This window comes from Onthophagus taurus, chromosome 3 (assembly GCF_036711975.1).
Source record: "Onthophagus taurus isolate NC chromosome 3, IU_Otau_3.0, whole genome shotgun sequence".
In the NCBI taxonomy this organism is placed as follows: Eukaryota; Metazoa; Arthropoda; class Insecta; order Coleoptera; family Scarabaeidae; genus Onthophagus; species Onthophagus taurus.
In genome coordinates this window covers 18,840,655-18,864,061 of record NC_091968.1, presented here as the reverse complement: position 1 = coordinate 18,864,061, position 23,407 = coordinate 18,840,655, and the positions used below count along the sequence as shown (strand labels likewise).

At 31.0% G+C, this 23,407-nt stretch overlaps 1 protein-coding gene across 1 annotated transcript in view; it reads left to right on the top strand.

The window, feature by feature from the left end:
* LOC111417634 (Semaphorin 2a) overlaps positions 1 to 23,407 on the top strand; it is a 384,677-nt gene that overhangs the window by 329,397 nt on the left and 31,873 nt on the right. The window contains exon 6 of the mRNA XM_071195145.1: positions 20,696 to 20,966. Within this exon, the coding sequence (XP_071051246.1) occupies positions 20,696 to 20,966 (271 nt within the window). The remainder of the gene's footprint in view (positions 1 to 20,695; positions 20,967 to 23,407) is intronic.

The window sequence follows — 23,407 nt, the reverse complement described above, 5'->3', positions numbered from 1 at the left end:
CCGAACACACACTCTTCTCGCCGTAAAATTGCATTCCGAAGGGAAACAGGGGATGCGCACCAAGGGAATATCAAATCATAAACCATCCACAAAAAAACTCACAAAGAAATTTCTTAAAGAAAAAGAACAAAAATTTATAGAAAAAAAATGTTTTTTTCACATTATTACTTTTTCATTTTAAACCTTTCGGGGATTATCATCCTAGATCCTCGTAGTGCGTAAAAATAATATTCTTCGAGATATCCTGAATTACCGTGATGATATGCAACGTATTGTTCAGAGGGAAATTAAATTAACGTTATTTTGAAAAATATTCTTAACAAAAGTTATTTGTAATTTGATTCTAAATAAATATTGTTTAAAGAAAATTTTGATGCGACTCAAGGACAGTAGAATTTAACAGGACTGCTACATGCATTGTATTTTTGTAGCCCACTACGGGTTGGTTGCCCGCACTCTACGTCACACTATTTGCCACGCCCTGTTAACTGTCATTCAGTACTATGCGTTTGCTGTGTGTTTTTAGAGATTTAGAGGTTACATGATAGACATTAATACGTCTAAAAAAATAAAACTTCAAAAATAATATGAATACGTCTACGATATAACCTCTAAAAATACACAGCAAACGCATAGAGCTGGGCGTGGCAAATGGTATGACGTAGTTTGCGGGCAGGTTGTCACAACAATGGATGTAGCAGTCCTGTTAGATTCTACTGTCCTTGGATGCGACCAATAATTATTGTGATAACCTCAAAAATATCTTTTTTTATGCTAAAGTGTGCTAAAGTCCCTAGATTTACAAAGTACCGCGGTTTGACGCCATTTTGGCTCGAAAGTCAAGCGGGAAATTTAAAACTACAAACCAAAACATTACTCCAAATTTCCTTTCTTTTTTTCTCGTGGTACTCTGAAGAGTCGAAAGTCCTTCTTACTGCCATTTTTGCAACTCCAAAGGAGTTAGGATTTATGTAGGTTAGGATGGGAGTGTAGCCTAAGGGAAGACAATGTTGCAGAGCCAAGGTGCTACTTGCCTTGGTTCTCTCGTTCATTTGCCTTTTGTTTTATATTGTGTTGTTATTTGTTATTGTGTTTTTCGTTATTTTGTTATTTTCCTTCCTTTATACAGGGTGTCACACAAAAAACGCCCCAAGCTGTAACTTTGTCATTTACATTCCGATTTTCATGAGCGGGTTATCAAATGAAATGGTTTCATGAATACTATGATTCATGCTACAAATAAATTTTTTCCAAGGCCGTCTTCAATTTTAAGCGATTATTAACTTTTGCTTTTCAAATTGCTCTATATATTTTTCTTTACGTCATTGGATAGAGATTGTTTTTCTGAATCCACAGATGTACAATACATTAACATTAATTGTAATTTTAGCAGAGAAAAACAATTAAAACATTTTCCAAACATTGTCTTATCTGTCGAATTACAATTAATGTTAATGTATTGTACATCAATGGGCTCAGAAAACAATTTCTATCCCATAACGTGAAGAAAAACATACCGAGCAATTTGAAAATCAAAAGTTGATAATCGCTTGAAATTGAAGATGGCGTTGGAAAAAGTTTATTTGTAGCATGAATAATGCTATGATTCATCAAACCATTTCATTTGTTGCCTCGTTCATAAAAATCGGAAGGTAAATGCCAGAGTTACAGCTTACGGCGTTCTTGTGCGTCAACCTGTATATACAGGTGTCTTTTTTCTGCTAAAATTACATTCAAAGTGGATGTATTACACATCAGTGAATTCAGAAAAACAATCTCTATCTAATGACGTGAAGACAAATATATGGAGCAATTTGAAAAACAAAAGTTAATAATTGCTTAAAATTGAAGATGGTCTTGAAAAAAATTTATTTGTAGCATGAACCATAGTATTCATCAAACCATTTCATTTGATACCTCGGTCATAAAAATCGGAATATAAATGACAGAGTTACAGCTTGGGGCGTTTTTTGTGTGACACTCTGTATATGCAATCGTTTATCTTTCTTTTTCGTTTTTTCTCCCTCTTTTGCACTCCTATATAATTATTTACTTCCTCTCTGTTAAATTTGTGGTAGGTTAGAATTTTCTATGCTTTGTATGTTCTATATATCTTTCGGATAGGATATATATGGGGTTAGGATGGGAATGTAGCTAAGGAAGACAAAAGTTGCAGAATACAAGGTGCTACCTTGTTTCTCTCGTTCATTTGTCTGTTGGGTGGTGTAAATGGGGTTTTCAAAAATGTGTATAGAGGTCTATTGTTATTTTGTAATTGTTCATTTAGGCATTGTGTGTTAGGGTGATTGTGGATAAATTTCTTTATTTCATACGCCTCTAGTAGTTCCATTAGTTTGCCTTTGTCAATGTTATGTAAAATCTGTGCATTGTTTTGTTCGTCAAATTCATGGTTTTCGTTGTGTATCAGGTTGGTTGGGTTGGGTGTTTTTGATGCGTGTTTTTAATGTTCTTTCGGTCTCTCCTATACAAGGTGTCCCGTTAAGCGTACGAAGCGGCTGTGTCTCTAGAACGGTAAGGCCTAGAGGTTTGGGAAAAAAATCCTTATAAGCAAAGTGACCAAGAGAAATAGCTGGAAATTATTTTGAAGTTCGTAATTCGGCCGCTAGGGGGCGTAACTGCCTTTGAGAAACATAAAGTTCCCGCTATCTCAGAAACTTAGACGATGAGCTATTACTTTGACAACATCATTTAATAGCTTGGATAATACCGCATCGCTTTTGTTTTGCGATATTTCTCATATCTGTCATAATAAGGGAGGGGGAGGCCAATGCGTTTTCATATGTTTACATTTTAATATCTCCTAGATCATTCAACCGATTTGAATATTTTCGGTGTTGTTTGAAAGAGCATTTTATGCTCTTTTTAAAGATATTTTCAGTAAGACTGTCTGCTTTAAAACAAATGAGCTAGAGGACGTTATCTGCAGCGATTACGTATTTTTGTGATTTTTGAAGAAAAGTTAAATGGAACGATACTATTTACTTCACAGACCCTTAGTCACCTTAAAATTTACTAAATTTTAGTGAAAACCGCATCTCGATATCGCCACCCGTTCTCGAGTTATAGAAGAAAATGTTAAAAACTCGAGTGCCATCAATCGGATCCAGTTACCTCATCGAGAAAAACAAATCACATAACCATGGTAACTGTAAACATGTCATTTACTAATGCAAAAGGGTATGATACAGCGTATGATGATTTATTTTCAATGTTTCGAATACGAAGCAACTGCATGGCAAAAATGTGCAATGCAATTACGACAAAGAAAGACATTTTTCTCTAGAAGTGTTTTTAAGATTGACTTAGCGATTACGGAAAACTGGCAACGTGTAGCCCATTCAGACATCTCTATGAATTCGTAAATCATATTAGTGCGCCATGTGATCCCACATAATCTGGGAACTTCGAAAACAATTGTCCACAAGAGATCTCAAGAGAATAATATCTCCACCACGTTGTTTTACATCAGGCCTTAACAGATACCGATTATGATAACAGACTGAACTATTACCATTGACTTTTAATATGATTTGGGCAAATCCAAACCTTTTATCACAAATGCTATGGATGCATGAAGCATCTGTCTAGAAGCTGATGTAAACTTGCATAATATGCATTCTTGGTTCGAGCAAAACCCACATTGCTTTCACCCCTTTATCTATTGGGTAGACTAAACGACCTGACTTTTCAAGAAAAACGAATAACCTGGGAAAATATGACAAAACACTAAATACCAGTAGAAACGTGTCCAGGGCCGAGACTTAAGCAGCGCTTTTTTTTCGTCGAAACTAGATTAAATAAATGCATCGAGGTTTATGGAAGGCATTTCGCACATTAGTGAGTTATTTTTGCCAAAAATTTAAGTTATTCTAAGTGTTTTGGTTTATTTTGTTTTATTATCATTGTTGATATTTCATTGATCCGTTGGCTTTTCAACACGCCTCAAAAGTAGTTTTGAAGCAGTTCTAAGCATGGATAAAGTGTGAAGGAAGGTTCTAGATAATAAAATTTTTGTTCTCTCTTATTTGTTTCCTAAGGTAACTTGATCCGATTAAGATATACAAATTTTTAACATTTTCTTTTATAATTTGAGAATGGATGGATATATCGAGATGCGGTTTTCACTAATATTTAGCAAATTTTATGGTGATTAACGGTCTGTGAAGTAAATAGTACCGTTCCATTTAACTTTTTTTCAAAAACCACAAAAATATGTAACCGCTGCAGATAACGCCCTCTAGCATATTTGTTTTAAACCAAGCGGTCTTACTGAAAATATCTTTTAAAAGAGCATGAAATGCTCTTTCAAACAAGACCAAAAATATTCAAATCGGTTGAATGGTCCAGGAGGTATTAAAATGTAAACATTTGAAAACGCATTGGCCTCCCCCTCTCTTATTATGACAGATATGAGAAATATCGCAAAACAAAAGCGATGCAGTATTATCCAAGCTACTAAATGATGTTGTCAACGTTATAGCTCATCGTCTAACTTTCTGAGATAACGGGAATTTTATGTTTCTCTATGGCAGTTACGCCCTCTAGCGGTCGAATTACGAACTTCAAAATAATTTCCAGCTATTTCTCTTGCCCACTTTGCTTATAAGGATTTTTTTCCCAAACCTCTAGGCCTTACCGTTGTTGAGATACAGCCGCTCCGTACGTTTAACGGGACACCCGGTATATGTCGCTCCACAGGTGCATTCCAATTTGTAAACTCCTTTTTTTTCTAATTTATTGAATGTGTGTTTATTGTTGATCAGTATCTTTGATAGGGTGTTGTTAGATTTGAATGTTATGTTCAGGTTATTTCTTGCAAATATGTTCCTTATTTTGGAGGCTATATGTCCGGGATATTGTATGGATTGACAATAGGGAAAGTTATTTTTCTGTTCTATTGGTGTTAGTTTAAAAGTATTGTTTAGTTCATATTGTTGTTTTTGTTTGTGTATCATTTTGTCAATTATCTGTTCGGGAAATTGGTTGGTTCTTGTTATTTGTTTAATGATATTCGTCTCTTTCTCCAATTAGAAAGAGACGAATCTTTCTCCCTGATTTTCTTCTTTATATTTCTTATAGTTGTTATTTCCTTTTTCTGTTTTTCCTTCTGCATGTTGTGTTTCTTTTTCATTGTTGTTCTATCTCTCTTTGTTTCTTCTCTTATCAATAATTGTTGTATTTCCCTGTTTATGTTTCTACTTTCAGGTCTATTTCCTATGGCGGCTTCAATTTCTAAAGGCATATATTTCGCCTTTGTTGAGATGTTTCATTTCTTCCTCATTGAATTTTGTTTTTGATAAGTTGGTTATTCTATCATGAAAATTATGTTTGTTTTCATTTTGTATATTAATTTTTCTTAAATGTTTTATTCTTCGTAGCCTTTTTAGTTTTCTATCCTTTTTCTTCCATTACGTTTTCTTGCATTTTTATAGAATTGTTAATCATATCTTCGATCTGCGAGTGGTCATAAATCAGTCATTTCTTGATAGGATTCGTAAAATTTGATGTTTAGGTTATTTATTCTTGAGTGGTGTTTGTTAATTTCTTCTTTAATTTGTTTTGTAATCATTTTCTGTTTTGTTCAGTCCTCTATGTGGGTGGGGTATTTATGTATTGTGAATTTAGGTGTGAGGTCTTCTTCGGAGCACGGTTTAAGAAATTTTATATGTTGAAATTCCATTTGTAATTGTTTTCGGTGTTTCTTATATTCATAAAGTGAAAAGGTTAAATTATTATCTTTGTACTATCTCGATGTTATTTATTTTTGTTTTCTTTTCTACATGTTTCGAGGAAACTGAACCCTCATCATAAGGAAGAAATCCTGTTACAGTTATAAATGTTCATTATTATTACCTAATTACGCTTTAAATTATCTAAGGTTATGTTGTTGAATTTGTTCTTAATTGGCTAAATATCTTAAAATATAATAAAACACACCTTTTCTTTTATTTACTTTGTTATTTATGTTGTACTAATCAATACAACTTGTTTACGCTTACAACTATTATCATAGTAACCAAAAACATTCATAGACTACTACTTGACACTCCCCCCTCAACATCGAAAGTCCCATTCCACTTGAACAACTCTTCAATTTAATTGGTGATAGATCTTTGGTTAACATGTCTGCTATCATTTCATTGGTATGCATATACTCATTATTTAGTAATTCAGAATTTACCAAATCTCTTGAGAAATGATAACGAATGTCAATATGTTTTGTTCTACTATGTAAGTTTCCATTATTTTTAATCATAAATTGTGCACTCTTGCTATCATTGAATAAAGTTCTACCAACGAGATCATAATATCCCAATTCTTCTAAGAAATTGTTTAAAAAGATGGATTCTTTTGCAGCTTAAGAAATTACAACGAATTCCGCCTCAGCAGATGATGTAGCTACCGTTCTTTGTTTCCTGGGTTTCCAAGATATTGCAGTTCTGCCCGAGAAAACGAGAAAACATAACCTGAATAGGATTTCCTATTTACCACATCATTAGCCCAATCAGCATCCACAAAGCCTTTTAACTTATCTCTTTTCTTTGTAAATATTAATCTAACATTTTGAGTTCCCTTTAAATAGCGTAGAACTCTCTTTGCTGCCGTCCAATGCTCATTATTGTGGTAATCATTAAATTGTGCCAAAACACTAACAGAATGAGTTATATCTAATAATAAAGCACCAATTAATTCTTTATATGGTTTGGAAGAAGTTCATTTGATTTCTGCAGTTTGACACTATTAATCATCGTTGAAGATACTACATTTGCATCTGACGTTTTATACTTTTCCAGTAAACCTTTAATATATTGCCTTTGGATTAAAATAATTTTATCTTCTTTCTTAATAAATTCAATTCCTAAACAATACGAAGCTTTTCCCATATCCTTAATTTCAAAATTTGTGCTAAGATAATCCAAAAGTTGTTTAATCCTTTCTTGATTTTTACAGCATATTAGAATATCTTCTTCTTATATTCTTCTTTTTTGGCATAAAATATACATTTGTCATAATTAGTTTCATTTGTTTCAATCCAAATACCAATAGTTTTTCTTTAAGTTTTAAAAACCATTGTCTACCTGACTGTTTTAACCCGTATAACGATTTCTTCAAAGAGCATACCTTATTCCCTTCTTTTCATTCTTATAGCTTCTTGCTTTATTTTCGTATCTGAACTATTTTCGCAAAGGTAATTTAAACCCTTTTCAAAATAGTCTAGTAAACTCATAAATATCTCTTCATCTAAAGTTCCGTTTAAATATGCTGTGGTAACATCGATTTGATGAATTTCCATATTATGTATAGCAGCTAATGATACCAGAAGTCGTATAGATTTCATTTGTACAACTGGGGAATAAGTCTCTAAGAAATCTATCCCTGGTTGCTGAGAAAAACCTCTTGCCACAATTCTTGCTTTCTTTTTTCATTTTACAATTATTTGGTTTATCCACCAACTCCCAAGTTTTATTTTTAATTATAGAACCAATTTCTAAAGCCATTGCATATCATCTTCTCCTTCTATAGCATCTTTAATCATTATTTCTGCAGAAAAGCAAGATTCTATATGTTAGATTAGATTCAGCGTCATTATTAATTTCCGTAGATTTTTCATGATAAGATTTCCTTGGTCATCCCGGTACTCCATTTCTTCTTAAAATTTTGGGGCGACCACGACTTCTTTTCTTATCTTGATTTTCCAATTGTTCTAAATTTCTTTCTTCTTCAATATCTTTTTCGAGTTCAGTAAGTTCTTCAGATTCTTCTCTTTCATCATTATCTATGTTTTGACGATCATTATTATTTTTGGAATTAACAATCCATATGTCATCAAATTCATTGCCATTCATTTTCATATCTTTTTTATTAAAATCTACTTCATTTTGTCTACCATCATATAAATGTTTTGTAAATTTTACATTTCTTACTATTGCTATTTTCTTTTGCTTTTTTAACCATACTTTATATCCTTTAATTCCTTCACAATATCCAATAAATATACATTTTTCACCTTTTTCTGGAAATTTGGATATTTGTGGATCAGTTTCTTAGTTATTTTCTAAAATTTTAGTGGGGCATCTGTTTCGAATATAATTTACAGTATTTATAGCTTCTGCCTAAAAATATGTTAGTAGATTTACTTGTAATAATAAACACCTCGACATTTCAATTAATGTCCTGTTTTTTCTTTCGGATATTCCAATCTTCTTTGTATTCCATTTCTTTTTAGAAAATCATCAAATTCAGATTTTTGCTTTAAGAAATATACTTTATAATATCAACTGTAGTTATCTGTAAATGTCACAAAATATCTTTTCTTTCTAACGTTATTTAAAAAAATGCTTTTAACAAAAGTTGTTTGTAATTTTATTCTAAGCAAATTTTGCTTTATAAAAATTTTGATGAAATTAGCAATTATTGGAATAACCTCAATAATATCAATTTTTATACCCATATACATCGTCACCTGGTGGAGATATCAAAAACTTTTATTAAAATAAACAAATTTTAATCCTTTTATAAAAAAAAAATTCTTTTTTCACTTTATTACTTTTTCATTTTAAACCTTTACGGGAATTATCTTCCTTGGTCGTCGTAGAACTTTTTATTCCTTCCAGGGGGGGTAAATAAGTAAAACATTGTAAAGAGGAGAAAGTAATGCTTCGCTGAAGGATGCGATAAGCTCGTCTGGCTTCCTTTTACTTTCTACCTTTCTCCCGGGCACCGCAAGGACTCGGCACAGACGACCAGAAAAGGGTGGGTTTTCGCTTCGGAGGGTGCATTAAAGATTCACGCCTGCATTTACCGGTGGACGAGGGACCCCGGATGCGGTGGTGAGCCTGTCGAGATGGTGTCGTTGGGAGGATTGACGACGGGGTATGAGGGGAATTCGTCTGGATATAAGGTGTAAAGAACGCGAAAGAAGATAGTGGAAATACGAAGGAAACGTATTTTACAAAACTTCCTTTGATACATTTTAATTTTGCAACAAATCCAGACTTAGACGGAAATATGAGGTGTTTAATGAACAATAAACGTTGATGCGCACTAAATTGACGTATAATGAACCATACTGTTCATAGGGAAACTACATAAATGTAATTTTGAAAAATAAATTAACAAAACTTTTCTGACTTAGCTGATTTATCAATGTATATATGATTAAATTAATTTTATCCAGCTAGAAGCTAATATAACCTAAACAAAATATTTGTTTTATGTGTAATCTTCTAGAAAATGAAAAATCCTTTAAAATGAGTCCAAACACGATGGGTTTATATCAAAAAATAGCGAAGATATGATCACTTCCGGTTTGGAACATAACCTTAAAAAGATCAAATGTTAAAATAACTTTATCTTCATTGTTTTGAAAGGTATTAATATCGAGTTTGGACACGTTCTTCAAGATTTTTTTAATCTAAATAATATCTTATAAAAAAATAAAAATTTAAATATTACATAACCTAACTCATTGAGATGGCTTTTTCGGGAATGTCTAAAACCTTTTTCGGATAGAAAAATAAATTTAAAATCGAAAATAAAGAGTAACATTTTATCAGATTATCTTTTGTTCTTGAGATATTCCCTTTTAAATCCAACAATTTCGACGAATTTTGTTAAATCTGCAACTTTTCGGGAAGGTATCTCAAAAATAAAGGGTGATAAGAAAAAATTTTATTCTTTATTTTCGATTTAAAAATCGTTTTTCTATATGTATAACTTATAGGCGTTTCTTTAAAGATAAGTGTTAATATACACCATCGATAAAACGAATAAGATGCGACTTTTACAATGGACAGTTTTAGTTCTTTAACGCCTAACTCATTGAGACGATGTTTTTGGGAATCTCCAAAATCGTTTTCGGATAGAAAAATAAATTTAAAATCGCAAATAAACAATAGCATTTTATCATATTATCTTTCATTTTTGAGATATTTCCTTTTAAATCCAACAATTTCTACGAATTTTACTAAATCTACAACTTTTCGGGAAGATATCTCAAAAATAAAGGATGATATGAAAAAATGTTATTCTTTATTTTCGATTTAAAAATCGTTTTTCTATATGCAAAGCTTATAGGCGTTTCTTTAAAGATAAGTGTTAATATGCACCATCGATAAAACGAATAAGATGCGAGTTTTACGATGGACACTTTTAATTCTTTATCTCCTAACTCATTGAGACGATGTCTTTCGGAATCTCCAAAATCGTTTTCGTATAGAAAAATGAATTTAAAATCAAAAATAAAGAATAGCATTTTATCATGTTATCTTTCATTCTTGAGATATTTCGTTTTAAATCCAACAATTTCGACGAATTTTGCTAAATCCACAATTTTTGGGGATGATATCTCAAAAATAAAGGTTGATAAGAAAAAATTTTATTCTTTATTTTCGATTTCAAAATCGTTTTTCTATATGTATAACTTATACCCGTTTCTTTAAAGATAAGTGTTAATATACACCATCGATAAAACGAATAAGATGCGAGTTTTACGATGGACACTTTTAGTTCTTTATCTCCTAACTCATTGAGACGATGTTTTTCGGAATCTCCAAAATCGTTTTCGTATAGAAAACTAAATTTAAAATCGAAAATAAAGAATAGCGTTTTATCATATTATCTTTCATTCTTGAGATATTTCCTTTTAAATCCATCAATTTCGACGAATTTAGCTAAATCTACAACTTTTCGGGATGATATCTCAAAAATAAAGGACGATAAGAAAAAATTTTATTCTTTATTTTCGATTTAACAATCGTTCTTCTATATGTATAACTTATAGGCGTTTCTTTAAAGATAAGTGTTAATATGCACCATCGATAAAACGAATAAGATGCGAGTTTTACGATCGATACTTTTAGTTCTTTATCTCCTAACTCATTGAGACGATGTTTTTCGGAATCTCCAAAATCGTTTTCGTATAGAAAAATAAATTTAAAATCGAAAATAAAGAATAGTATTTTATCATGTTATCTTTCATTCTTGAGATATTTCCTATTAAATCCAACAATTTCGACGAATTTTGTTAAATCTACAACTTTTCGGGATGATATCTCAAAAATAAAGGATGATATGAAAAAATTTTATTCTTTATTTTCGATTTAAAAATCGTTTTTCTATACGTATAACTTACAATCGTTTCTTTAAAGGTAAGTGTTAATATGCACCATCGATAAAACCAATAAGATGCGAGTTTTACTATGGACACTTTTAATTCTTTATCTCCTAACTCATTGAGACGATGTTTTTCGGAATCTCCAAAATCGTTTTCGTATAGAAAAATAAATTTAAAATCGAAAATAAAGAATAGTATTTTATCATGTTATCTTTCATTCTTGAGATATTTCCTATTAAATCCAACAATTTCGATAAATTTTGTTAAATCTACAACTTTTCGGGATGATATCTCAAAAATAAAGGATGATATGAAAAAATTTTATTCTTTATTTTCGATTTAAAAATCGTTTTTCTATATGTATAACTTATACCCGTTTCTTTAAAGATAAGTGTTAATATGCACCATCGATAAAACGAATAAGATGCGAGTTTTACGATGGACACTTTTAGTTCTTTATCTCCTAATTCATTGAGACGATGTATTTCGGAATCTCCAAAATCGGTTTCGTATAGAAAAATAAATTTAAAGTCGAAAATAAAGAATAGCGTTTTATCATATTATCTTTCATTCTTGAGATATTTCCTTTTAAATCCATCAATTTCGACGAATTTAGCTAAATCTACAACTTTTCGGGATGATATCTCAAAAATAAAGGACGATAAGAAAAAATTTTATTCTTTATTTTCGATTTAACAATCGTTCTTCTATATGTATAACTTATAGGCGTTTCTTTAAAGATAAGTGTTAATATGCACCATCGATAAAACGAATAAGATGCGAGTTTTACGATCGATACTTTTAGTTCTTTATCTCCTAACTCATTGAGACGATGTTTTTCGGAATCTCCAAAATCGTTTTCGTATAGAAAAATAAATTTAAAATCGAAAATAAAGAATAGTATTTTATCATGTTATCTTTCATTCTTGAGATATTTCCTATTAAATCCAACAATTTCGACGAATTTTGTTAAATCTACAACTTTTCGGGATGATATCTCAAAAATAAAGGATGATATGAAAAAATTTTATTCTTTATTTTCGATTTAAAAATCGTTTTTCTATACGTATAACTTACAATCGTTTCTTTAAAGGTAAGTGTTAATATGCACCATCGATAAAACCAATAAGATGCGAGTTTTACTATGGACACTTTTAATTCTTTATCTCCTAACTCATTGAGACGATGTTTTTCGGAATCTCCAAAATCGTTTTCGTATAGAAAAATAAATTTAAAATCGAAAATAAAGAATAGTATTTTATCATGTTATCTTTCATTCTTGAGATATTTCCTATTAAATCCAACAATTTCGATAAATTTTGTTAAATCTACAACTTTTCGGGATGATATCTCAAAAATAAAGGATGATATGAAAAAATTTTATTCTTTATTTTCGATTTAAAAATCGTTTTTCTATATGTATAACTTATACCCGTTTCTTTAAAGATAAGTGTTAATATGCACCATCGATAAAACGAATAAGATGCGAGTTTTACGATGGACACTTTTAGTTCTTTATCTCCTAATTCATTGAGACGATGTATTTCGGAATCTCCAAAATCGGTTTCGTATAGAAAAATAAATTTAAAGTCGAAAATAAAGAATAGCGTTTTATCATATTATCTTTCATTCTTGAGATATTTCCTTTTAAATCCAACAATTTCGACGAATTTTGCTGAATCTACAACTTTTCGAGAAGATATCTCAAAAATAAAGGATGATATGAAAAAATTTTATTCTTTATTTTCGATTTAAAAATCGTTTTTCTATATGTATAACTTACAGGCGTTTCTTTAAAGATAAGTGTTAATATACACCATCGATAAAACGAATAAGATGCGAGTTTTACGATGGACACTTTTAGTTCTTTATCTCCTAACTCATTGAGACGATGTTTTTCGGAATCTCCAAAATCGTTTTCGTATAGAAAAATAAATTTAAAATCGAAAATAAAGAATAGCATTTTATCATATTATCTTTCATTCTTGAGATATTTCCTTTTAAATCCAACAATTTCGACGAATTTTGCTAAATCCACAACTTTTGGGGATGATATCTCAAAAATAAAGGATGATATGAAAAAATTTTATTCTTTATTTTCGATTTAAAAATCGTTTTTCTATATGTATAACTTATGGCGTTTCTTTAAAGAAAAGTGTTAATATGCACCATCGATAAAACGAATAAGATGCGAGTTTTACGATGGACACTTTTAGTTCTTTATCTCCTAACTCATTGCGACGATGTTTTTCGGAATCTGCAAAATCATTTTCGGATAGAAAAATAAATTTAAAATCGAAAATAAAGAGTAGCATTTTATCATATTATCTTTCATTCTTGAGATATTAACTTTTAAATCCAACAATTTCGACGATTTTTGCGAAATCTACAACTTTTCGGGATAATATCTCAAAAATAAAGGATGATATGAAAAAATGTTATTCTTTATTTTCGATTTAGAAATCGTTTTTCTATATGCAAAGCTGATAGGCGTTTCTTTAAAGATAAGTGTTAATATGCACCATCGATAAAACAAATAAGATGCGAGTTTTACGATGGACACTTTTAGTTCTTAATTTCCTAACTCATTGAGACGATGTTTCTCGGAATCTCCAAATTTGTTTTCGTGTAGAAAAATAAATTTAAAATCGAAAATAAAGAATAGCGTTTTATCATATTATCTTTCATTTATGAGATATTTCCTTTTAAATCCAACAATTTCGACGAATTTTGCTAAATCTACAACTTTTCGGGGAGATATCTCAAAAATAAAGGATGATATGAAAAAATTTTATTCTTTATTTTCGATTTAAAAATCGTTTTTCTATATGCAAAGCTTATAGGCGTTTCTTTAAAGATAAGTGTTAATACGCACCATCGATAAAACGAATAAGATGCGAGTTTTACTATCGACACTTTTAGTTCTTTATCTCCTAACTCATTGAGACGATGTTTTTCAAAATCTCAAAAATCGTTTTCGGATAGAAAAATAAATTTAAAATCGAAAATAAAGAATAGCATTTTATCATATTATCTTTCATTCTTGAGATATTTCTTTTTAAATCCAACAATTTCGACGAATTTTGCTAAATCCACAATTTTTGGGGATGATATCTCAAAAATAAAGGATGATATGAAAAATTTGTATTCTTTATTTTCGATTTAGAAATCGTTTTTCTATATGCAAAGCTTATAGGCGTTTCTTTAAAGATAAGTGTTAATATGCACCATCGATAAAACTAATAAGATGCGAATTTTACTATGGACACTTTTAGTTCTTTACCTCCTAACTCATTGAGACGATGTTTTTCGGAATCTCCAAAATCGTTTTCGTATAGAAAAATAAATTTAAAATCGAAAATAAAGAATAGAATTTTATCATATTATCTTTCATTCTTGAGATATTTCCTTTTAACTCCAACAATTTCGAAAATTTTTGCAAAATCTATAACTTTTAGGGCAAATATCTCAAAAATGAAGGTTGATATGAAAAAAACTTATTCTTTATTTTCGATTTAAAACTCATTTTCCTAACCATAAACGTTACTCTTCACACGATACGCAGTTTAGGCAATCAGATTTGTAATCATTCATGTCGCGTTGATGGATTTTTGAATAAATAAAGTGTGTTGACTTCAATAGCAAAATCCCAGTACATTACATACCCATACATTCAAACACACTTTGCCGGTAATTGAGTTTCACGTGGTTTATTCGGATAAAACGGGTAGGAATTCGAAAGCGCGCTAGGTAGAGGTGTTAAGCTCGATCGTACGTACTCCGGAACACAAAAGCAAACCGTACCCAATTAGCAGGCAACAGTGCTAAATCTGTCTATAACTGAACGGGTAAATATTTTCACTCCACGCCGTTTGCAAACAAAGCTCTATTCCCCGGTAAAGGTCGAAACGTATTCTGTCTATCTCTGTCTATGTCGACCAGAAGGCAAACGACGACGATCGATTCCCAAAACAAAATAGTCGACTAAGCAGTTCAACTAATGTATGTGTAAATGTGTGTGCAAATGTATTTGTAAGTGTGTGAGTTTACCAACCCCCTTCAACCCCCGGATACTCTGTCCAAATACAAACACCCGATGCTGCCGAAAACGACTATGGTGCATGTGTCCGTATAAACGGATTCCGTGGTACATACGACCGGAAACGGCGAACGGCAGAGAAACCACCACCACCGGAAAGGGAGTCCACGCTCACGGCGGTCTGGCGCGCGTGGAAATTCCTTGATTAACGGGGTTGTTTTTGTTTCGGTTTAGGTTCAGGACTTCGTTCTCTATGTATCTCTCTTGCAGGAGGATCGTTTCGATGGCCTTTTCGACCATCCTAAAGGGGCAACCCCCCTTTTGGTATCCTCGTTTTGGTAACCCCTTTTTGGTAGCCCAAGGCTAGTGTTGAGAGATTTAGATGCACATAGAGATTTATTTTGCGTTTAATCCGTCAGGTTACGTTTTGTTTACTTACAACAAAATGTAAAAAGTAAAGGTTTTGACGTTTTGTGATTTATGCTATATTACTAGAAACTGGTGTTAAATAAATATGAAATAAGAACGCATTATGATTTCTTGATGCATTAGGAATATTTTTTATTTATAACGTCTTTCTTCATCAGTTTTAGTACTTACGTTATAGTTAATTTTATTAAGAGAAATCGTCTAATTTTGACAAGTCGTGATTTATGCTATATCACTAGATACTGGTGATAGGTAAATATGAAATAAGTATGGATTATGATTTCTTGATGCATTAGGAATAGTTTTTATTCATAATGTCTTACTCCATCAGTTTTTGTAGTAACGTTAGAGATGATTTTATTAAGAAAATCGTCCAATTTTGACAATTCGTGATTTATGCTATATCACTAGAAACTGGTGATAGACAAATATGAAATAAGTATGGATTATGATTTCGTGACGCATTAGGAATAGTTTTTATTCAGAAGGTCTTTCTCCATCAGTTTTTGTAGTAACGTTATAGTTGATTTTATTAAGAAAATCGTCAAATTTTGACATTTTGTGATTTATGCTATATCACTAGAAACTAGTGATAGACAAATATGAAATAAGTACGGATTGTGATTTCTTGATGCATTAGGGATAGTTTTTATTCATAACGTCTTTCTCCATCAGTTTTTGTAGTAACGTTAGAGATGATTTTATTAAGAAAATCGTCCAATTTTGACAATTCGTGATTTATGCTATATCACTAGAAACTGGTGATAGACAAATATGAAATAAGTATGGATTATGATTTCGTGACGCATTAGGAATAGTTTTTATTCAGAAGGTCTTTCTCCATCAGTTTTTGTAGTAACGTTATAGTTGATTTTATTAAGAAAATCGTCAAATTTTGACATTTTGTGATTTATGCTATATCACTAGAAACTAGTGATAGACAAATATGAAATAAGTACGGATTGTGATTTCTTGATGCATTAGGGATAGTTTTTATTCATAACGTCTTTCTCCATCAGTTTTTGTAGTAACGTTAGAGTTGATTTTATTAAGAGAAATCTTCCAATTTTGACAATTCGTGATTTATGCAATATCACTAGAAGCTGGTGATAGATAAATATGGAATAAGTATAGATTATGATTTCTGGATGCATTAGGAATATTTTTTATTCATAACGTCTTTCTTCATGAGTTTTAGTGCTTACGTTATAGTTGATTCTATTAAGAGAAATCGTCTAATTTTGACAAGTCGTTATTTATGCTATATCACTAGAAACTGGTGATAGATTAATATAAACTAAGTATAGATTACGATATCTGGATGCATTACGAATATTTTTTATTCATAACGTCTTTCTCTATCAGTTTTAATACTTACGTTATCGTTGATTTTATTAAGAGAAATCGTCCAATTTTGACAAGTCGTGATTTATGCTATATCACTAGAAACTGGTGATAGATAAATTTGAAATAAGTATGGATTATGACTTCTGGATGCGTTAGGAATAGTTTTTATTCAGAAGGTCTTTCTCCATCAGTTTTTGTAGTAACGTTAGAGTTGACTTTATTAAGAGAAATCGTCCAATTTTGACAATTCGTGATTTATGCTTTATCACTAGAAACTGATGATAGACAAATATGAAATAAGTATGGATTATGATGTCTTGATGCATTAGGAATAGTTTTTATTCATAACGTCTTTCTCCATCAGTTTTTGTAGTAACGTTAGAGTTGGTTTTATTAAGAAAATCGTCCAATTTTGACAATTCGTGATTTATGCTATATCACTAGAAGCTGGTGATAGACAAATATGAAATAAGTATGGATTATGATTTTTTGATGCATTAGGAATAGTTTTTATTCAGAAGGTCTTTCTCCATCAGTTTTTGTAGTAACGTTAGAGTTGACTTTATTAAGAGAAATCGTCCAATTTTGACAATTCGTGATTTATGCTATATCACTAGAAACTGGTGATAGATAAATATGGTATAAGTATAGATTATGATTTCTGGATGCATTAGGAATATTTTTTATTCATAACGTCTTTCTCCATGAGTTTTAGTACTTACGTTATAGTTGATTCTATTAAGAGAAATCGTCTAATTTTGACATTTTGTGATTTATGCTATATCACTATAAACTGGTGATAGATAAATTTGAAATATATGTAGATTATGATTTCTTGGTGTACTAGAAATAGTTTTTATTCATAACGTCTTTCTCCATCAGTTTTTCTAGTAACGTTAGAGTTGATTTTATTAAGAGAAATCGTCCAATTTTGACAATTCGAGATTTATGCTATATCACTAGAAACTAGTGATAGATAGATATGAAATAAGTATGGATTATGATTTCTTGATGCATTAGGAATATTTTTTATTCATAACGTCTTTTTTTAATTTTGACTTTTTTTTCCAAACACTAAGATTTGTCATCATTGACCAACCATTAGTTTATCTATATTAAATTCTTAAATACTAAAAACTAAACATTAAAGTGACTAATCTTCTGGTCGCACATTGGTTTTCAGAAGACACTATTAAATTATACTATCGCATCTTACTCTAATTTTTCATTATTTACTGTTACTCACTAGGCAAGATTAAATGGCTTAGTCCTTTTTAATCTTCGTTGGACATTTTCATCTTCAAAGAGAAGAGACACACTCGGATTAACTTGGTTGTCAACCCTAGATTTATGTTTTTGTGCAAACCGCTTTATTTCCCTATATACATCCGCGATCTCAAGATCCCTAAGGATATCTTTGTTCCTAACATACCATGGCGCATTCACGATGTTTCTCAAGATTTTATTTTGGAATCTTTGTATGGTTTCAATATGGCATTTTTTGTTGCATCCCAATAGTTGTACGGGTTTGAGGATATGCTTGCATATTAGAATAATATTGTCTATTGATAACTTTGATTGTCTTCCAATTAACCAGCTATATTGCCTTTTTTATCTAGGTGTATACCGAGATATTTTGTTATGAATTTTATTGGTGGTAAATCCACAAGTTTTTTGTTTGTAAAGTTAATATGAACGGATTTGTGGCCTCTTGAATATTATCACCCACAGCCATTATGGCTGTATCGTCAGCGAATGTTGCTATTGATACACCATTATCCTCTGACAGTTTGTGTATAGCAGGTACAGAATTGGCCCAAGTACACTACTTTGTGGAACACCAGCTTTTATCTCTTTTAAATCAGTAAATTCGTTTTCTTATTTGACTCGAAATAATCGGTCTGTAATATAAGATTCTAAGACATCCGTACTGTTTTGGCAATAATTTACTAATTTTATGTATTAGGCCTTTATGCCATACTTTATCGAATGCTTCGGCTACATCAACGAGAGTTTTTTTCTATCAGATCAGATATTCTGTGTACTAGATCAATTGTACTATGTTTTTCTCTAAATCAGAATTGATACTCAGGAATAAGTTGGTTTTGTTCTATTAATGATTTAAACCTTTTCAAAGAGTTTTGAGATTACTGGAAGCAACGAGATTGGTCTGTATGAAGCCACATCATTTGGTGATTTTTTTGGCTTAGATATCATAATTACCTCTGCAATCTTCCACATATTAGGTACGTGTCGTAAACGAAACGTTGCATTTATTAAATACGTTAGTTTTAAGATTGTTTTTCTAGGGAGGTTTTTTAAGATTTCTCCTGTAATCAAATCAAAACCTGATGTTTTCTTTGCACTTATATTCTTATTAATTTCTTTAGCAACTTCATTTGATGTTACATGTTTTATACGTATACTATCGGAGCTTATATAAGGAGTTAATGGTTTGCAAATAATTCTGCTTTTTATTTATTAGTTCTTGCCCACGTTCCATTATCAGTTCTGAGAGATGGATTTTGAGTAATTGGACGTTTGAGCTTTCTTCTTGCTCTCCATAATGAATAATCACTTTCCTTATCGGCGGTTAACTCATTAAGGTATTTCTTGACCGATTCTTTCTTTATCTTCTTTATTTCTCGTTTTAATTGTTGTGTCAGATTATTGAATCTACTTTTATCGAATGGATGTCTTGTCTGATGCCACGTTCTTCTAGCTTTTCTCTTTTCTGCAATTAATTTTCCAATTTCTTGAGGATAATTGTTGCCAGCAGTTTTACGTTTCTATTCTTTTGTGTTATGTCATGTTGCACGCTGAATATCTCGTACAAAATTTTCCACTTCATCTTCCAGTTGTTCTTTAGTGTTCAGTTGAACGCTCAATCGCATTTTTCCTTCAAGTTCCAATCTAAAGCTTTCCCAATCCTTTGTAATATTCGTCAGAGTTAGTTTTCTTTCCTTTTCAATTATCTTTTCACTTAAAGTCAGTACCACTGCTGTATGATCCGAAGCAGTGCAGAAGTTATCATGCACTTTCAGAAAATTGGGTGAAAATTTCTGTGATATAAAGAAGTCTAATAAATCAAGTCTCTTATCCGCATCAGTTGGCCGGTAGGTTGGGTTTCCTGATGAATAATAATTAGCTTCAATCTCTTGAATGGCTTTCAGTAATTCTTTCCCTTTTGTAGTTGTGACTTCTAATCCCCATTCTGTGTTTTTTGCATTAAAATCACTACCCAAGAGAAATTTGTTTCTAAGAAACAAATTTGTTTGTTGTGCCTCGGCGGAAAATATGCTGCAACTGTCTTCACCCCAACTACACACATCTGTATTTCCTCCTTTTGCAGGGGGACTTCTTCGTGTTGTTCGATATTTTCTCTTATAATTATTGTGCTTCCACCTCGTACTTGATTGCTGGGGTGGATGACGTGGTATATTTTTTAAAATCTTATATTAATAGTTTGTTGTGTTATATTAAGAGACTTCGTCCAATTTTGACAATTCGCGATTTATGCTATATCACTAGAAACTGGTGATAGATAAATATGAAATAAGTACGGATCATGATTTCTTGATGCATTAAGAATGTTTTTATTTATTATGTTTTTCTCCATCAGTTTTAGTAGTTACAATATAAAACTTTCACGTCAAACGTTCCCTTAACCGCTGTTTATGCAACGACCCAAATATTATGTTAACGTTATACACATTACTGATGTTGTTGTTTTATATTTTCAGGCGAATTTGACGCATTTAAGTCGAAACACCTTCGTACCTGGGATCGGTATGGGAATAGCAAAGTGTCCTTACGACCCGACTGACAATTCGACGGCCGTATGGGTCGAGAACGGAAATCCGGGTGATTTGCCGGGACTTTATTCCGGAACGAACGCCGAATTCACGAAAGCAGACACCGTTATTTTCAGAACGGATCTTCACAATCTCACTACCGGTCGCAAAGAATTCACCTTTAAAAGAACTTTGAAATACGACTCCAAGTGGTTGGATAGTAAGTAATTTTTGCCACAAAATGTAGTTATGATTACCATCGATAAGCGCAGTCAGCGGAAAATTTCCTTCCCCTAATTTAATCAAAACCATTTTTCTAGTTCCCCCTGCTTTGGTAAATGCGCAGGTTTCATTCAATTTCAAGGGATTAGTCCTAAACCCAAGCTACTTGCCATTCCAAAATCGTCCTTGTTATCAAATTTGCATCCCTTCCTTCGCCACCACACACACACACTCGTTCAAATCCTCCCCCTCACCAACTTCACCAAACTTAAGACACCAACACTTATCACACATCAACATTTATCGCAATCATTAAAACTTTAAGACATTCCCAACAGAAAGTGTTTCAGCATAAAGTGTTAATGTTATCGTTAAAATGATAATGAAATATTTGGGGATTAAAATGTGTAATTTCACTTCATGCGACGTGTTTATTAAAAGGAAAGTTTTATTCAAAGGATGGAGGGAAAAAGAGATTATTTAATGTGAACGAACATTTTCGGGGAGGGATTTAAAGATTTTAAAGGCAGCCACCCCGCGTCGATTCGATTGCGGCACCCTTCCAACTCTTGAATCGCGACTTTTCCAAGCTAAAGTGAGGCTTTAATGCGTATTTAATATTGAAACGACGTAGTCCTATCTAATTTCCATACGATTACACTTTTCAAGGGGGTTTATCGATTTACTTTTGATCCGAAAGTTTCTATTATTAAGGTTTATTCCAATCTTATCATCAACGATTTTAAACAATTTATTTATTTTTTGCATTAATTATGGTTAATAACATCACCTAGCAATGAATGTTGTTAATAAAGAAGTATAAAAACGTAGTTTATAATCAAATTCGTCGTTATTCTGATCATTCTTAAGTTATACTACAAAATATCCCCAAATCTTGAAAACGACTATTTAGATGTTAAATGTCTCTTAACTTGGAAATTAAAATCGATGAAGGGAAATTTTATTAAAATTAATTATTGATAAAGAACCATAAAAACATAACGCATCAACGATTTCAATCTGTTCATTGCTATTTTTTAGTTATAACCCAAAAAGTTCCTTAATTATCAAAATTTATATTTTTATTAAACTGAGTTATAACTCGAAATCTAAAAGCCATGGGAAAAAATGTTATTAATCATAAATTGTTTATAATGAACCATATAAACATGGCCCATAATCATATCCATCATTATTTTAATGATTTTTGAATTATATTCCAAAATAGCCCTAAATCTAGAACGACTAATTAGATATTAATATTTCATTTAATTTGGAAATTAAAATAGATGAAGGGAAATTTTATTAAGATTAATTGTTGATAATGAACCATATAAACATGATCCATTATCATATCCATGATTACTTTAATAATTTTTCAGTTACATTCCGAAATATCACCAAATTTCGAACACCACCTATAGATCATAAAATTTCTTTTAACTTGAAAATTAAAATCGATGAACGGATATTTTATTAAGATTAATTGTTGATAACGAACCATAATAACATTATGCAACAACGATTTCAGTACATTTATTCCTATTTTTAAATTACAAACCAAAGTGCTTTTTAACTATCAAAATCTACATTCTGATTTATTAAACTGAGTTATAACTTGAAATCTAAAAGCTATGGGAAAAAATGCTATTAACCATAAATTGTTTATAATGAACCATATAAACATGTTCCATAATCATATCCATCATTACTTTAATGATTTTTGAATTATATTCCAAAATATAACTAAATCTAGAACGATTAATTGGATATTAAAATTTCATTTAACTTGGAAATTAAAATCGATGAAGAGAAATTTTATTAAGATTAATTGTTGATAATGAACCATATAAACATGATCCATAATCATATCCATGATTACATTAACAATTTTTGAGTTACATTCCAAAATATCACAAAATCTCGAAAACGACTATTTAGATCATAAAATTTCTTTTAACTTGAAAATTAAAATCGATTAAGGGATATTTTATCAAGATTAATTGTAGATAATAAACCATAAAAACATTATGCAAAACGATTTCAATCCATTCATTGCTATTTTTAAGTTACAAACCAAAGTACTCTTGAACTATCAAAATCTACATTCTTATTCATTAAACTGGGTTATAACACGAAATCTAAAAGCAATGAGAAAAAATGTTGTTAATCATAAATTGTTTATATTGAACCATATAAACATGTTCCATAATCACATCCATGATTACTTTAATAATTTTTGAGTTATATTCCAAAATATCGCTAAATCTCAAAAACGAATGTTTAGATCATCAAATTTCTTTTAACTTGAAAATTAAAACCGATGAAGGGATATTTTATCAAGATTAATTGTTGACAACAAACCATAAAAACATTATGCAACAACGATTTCAATCCATTCATTGCTATTTTTAAGTTACAAACCAAAGTGCTCTTTAA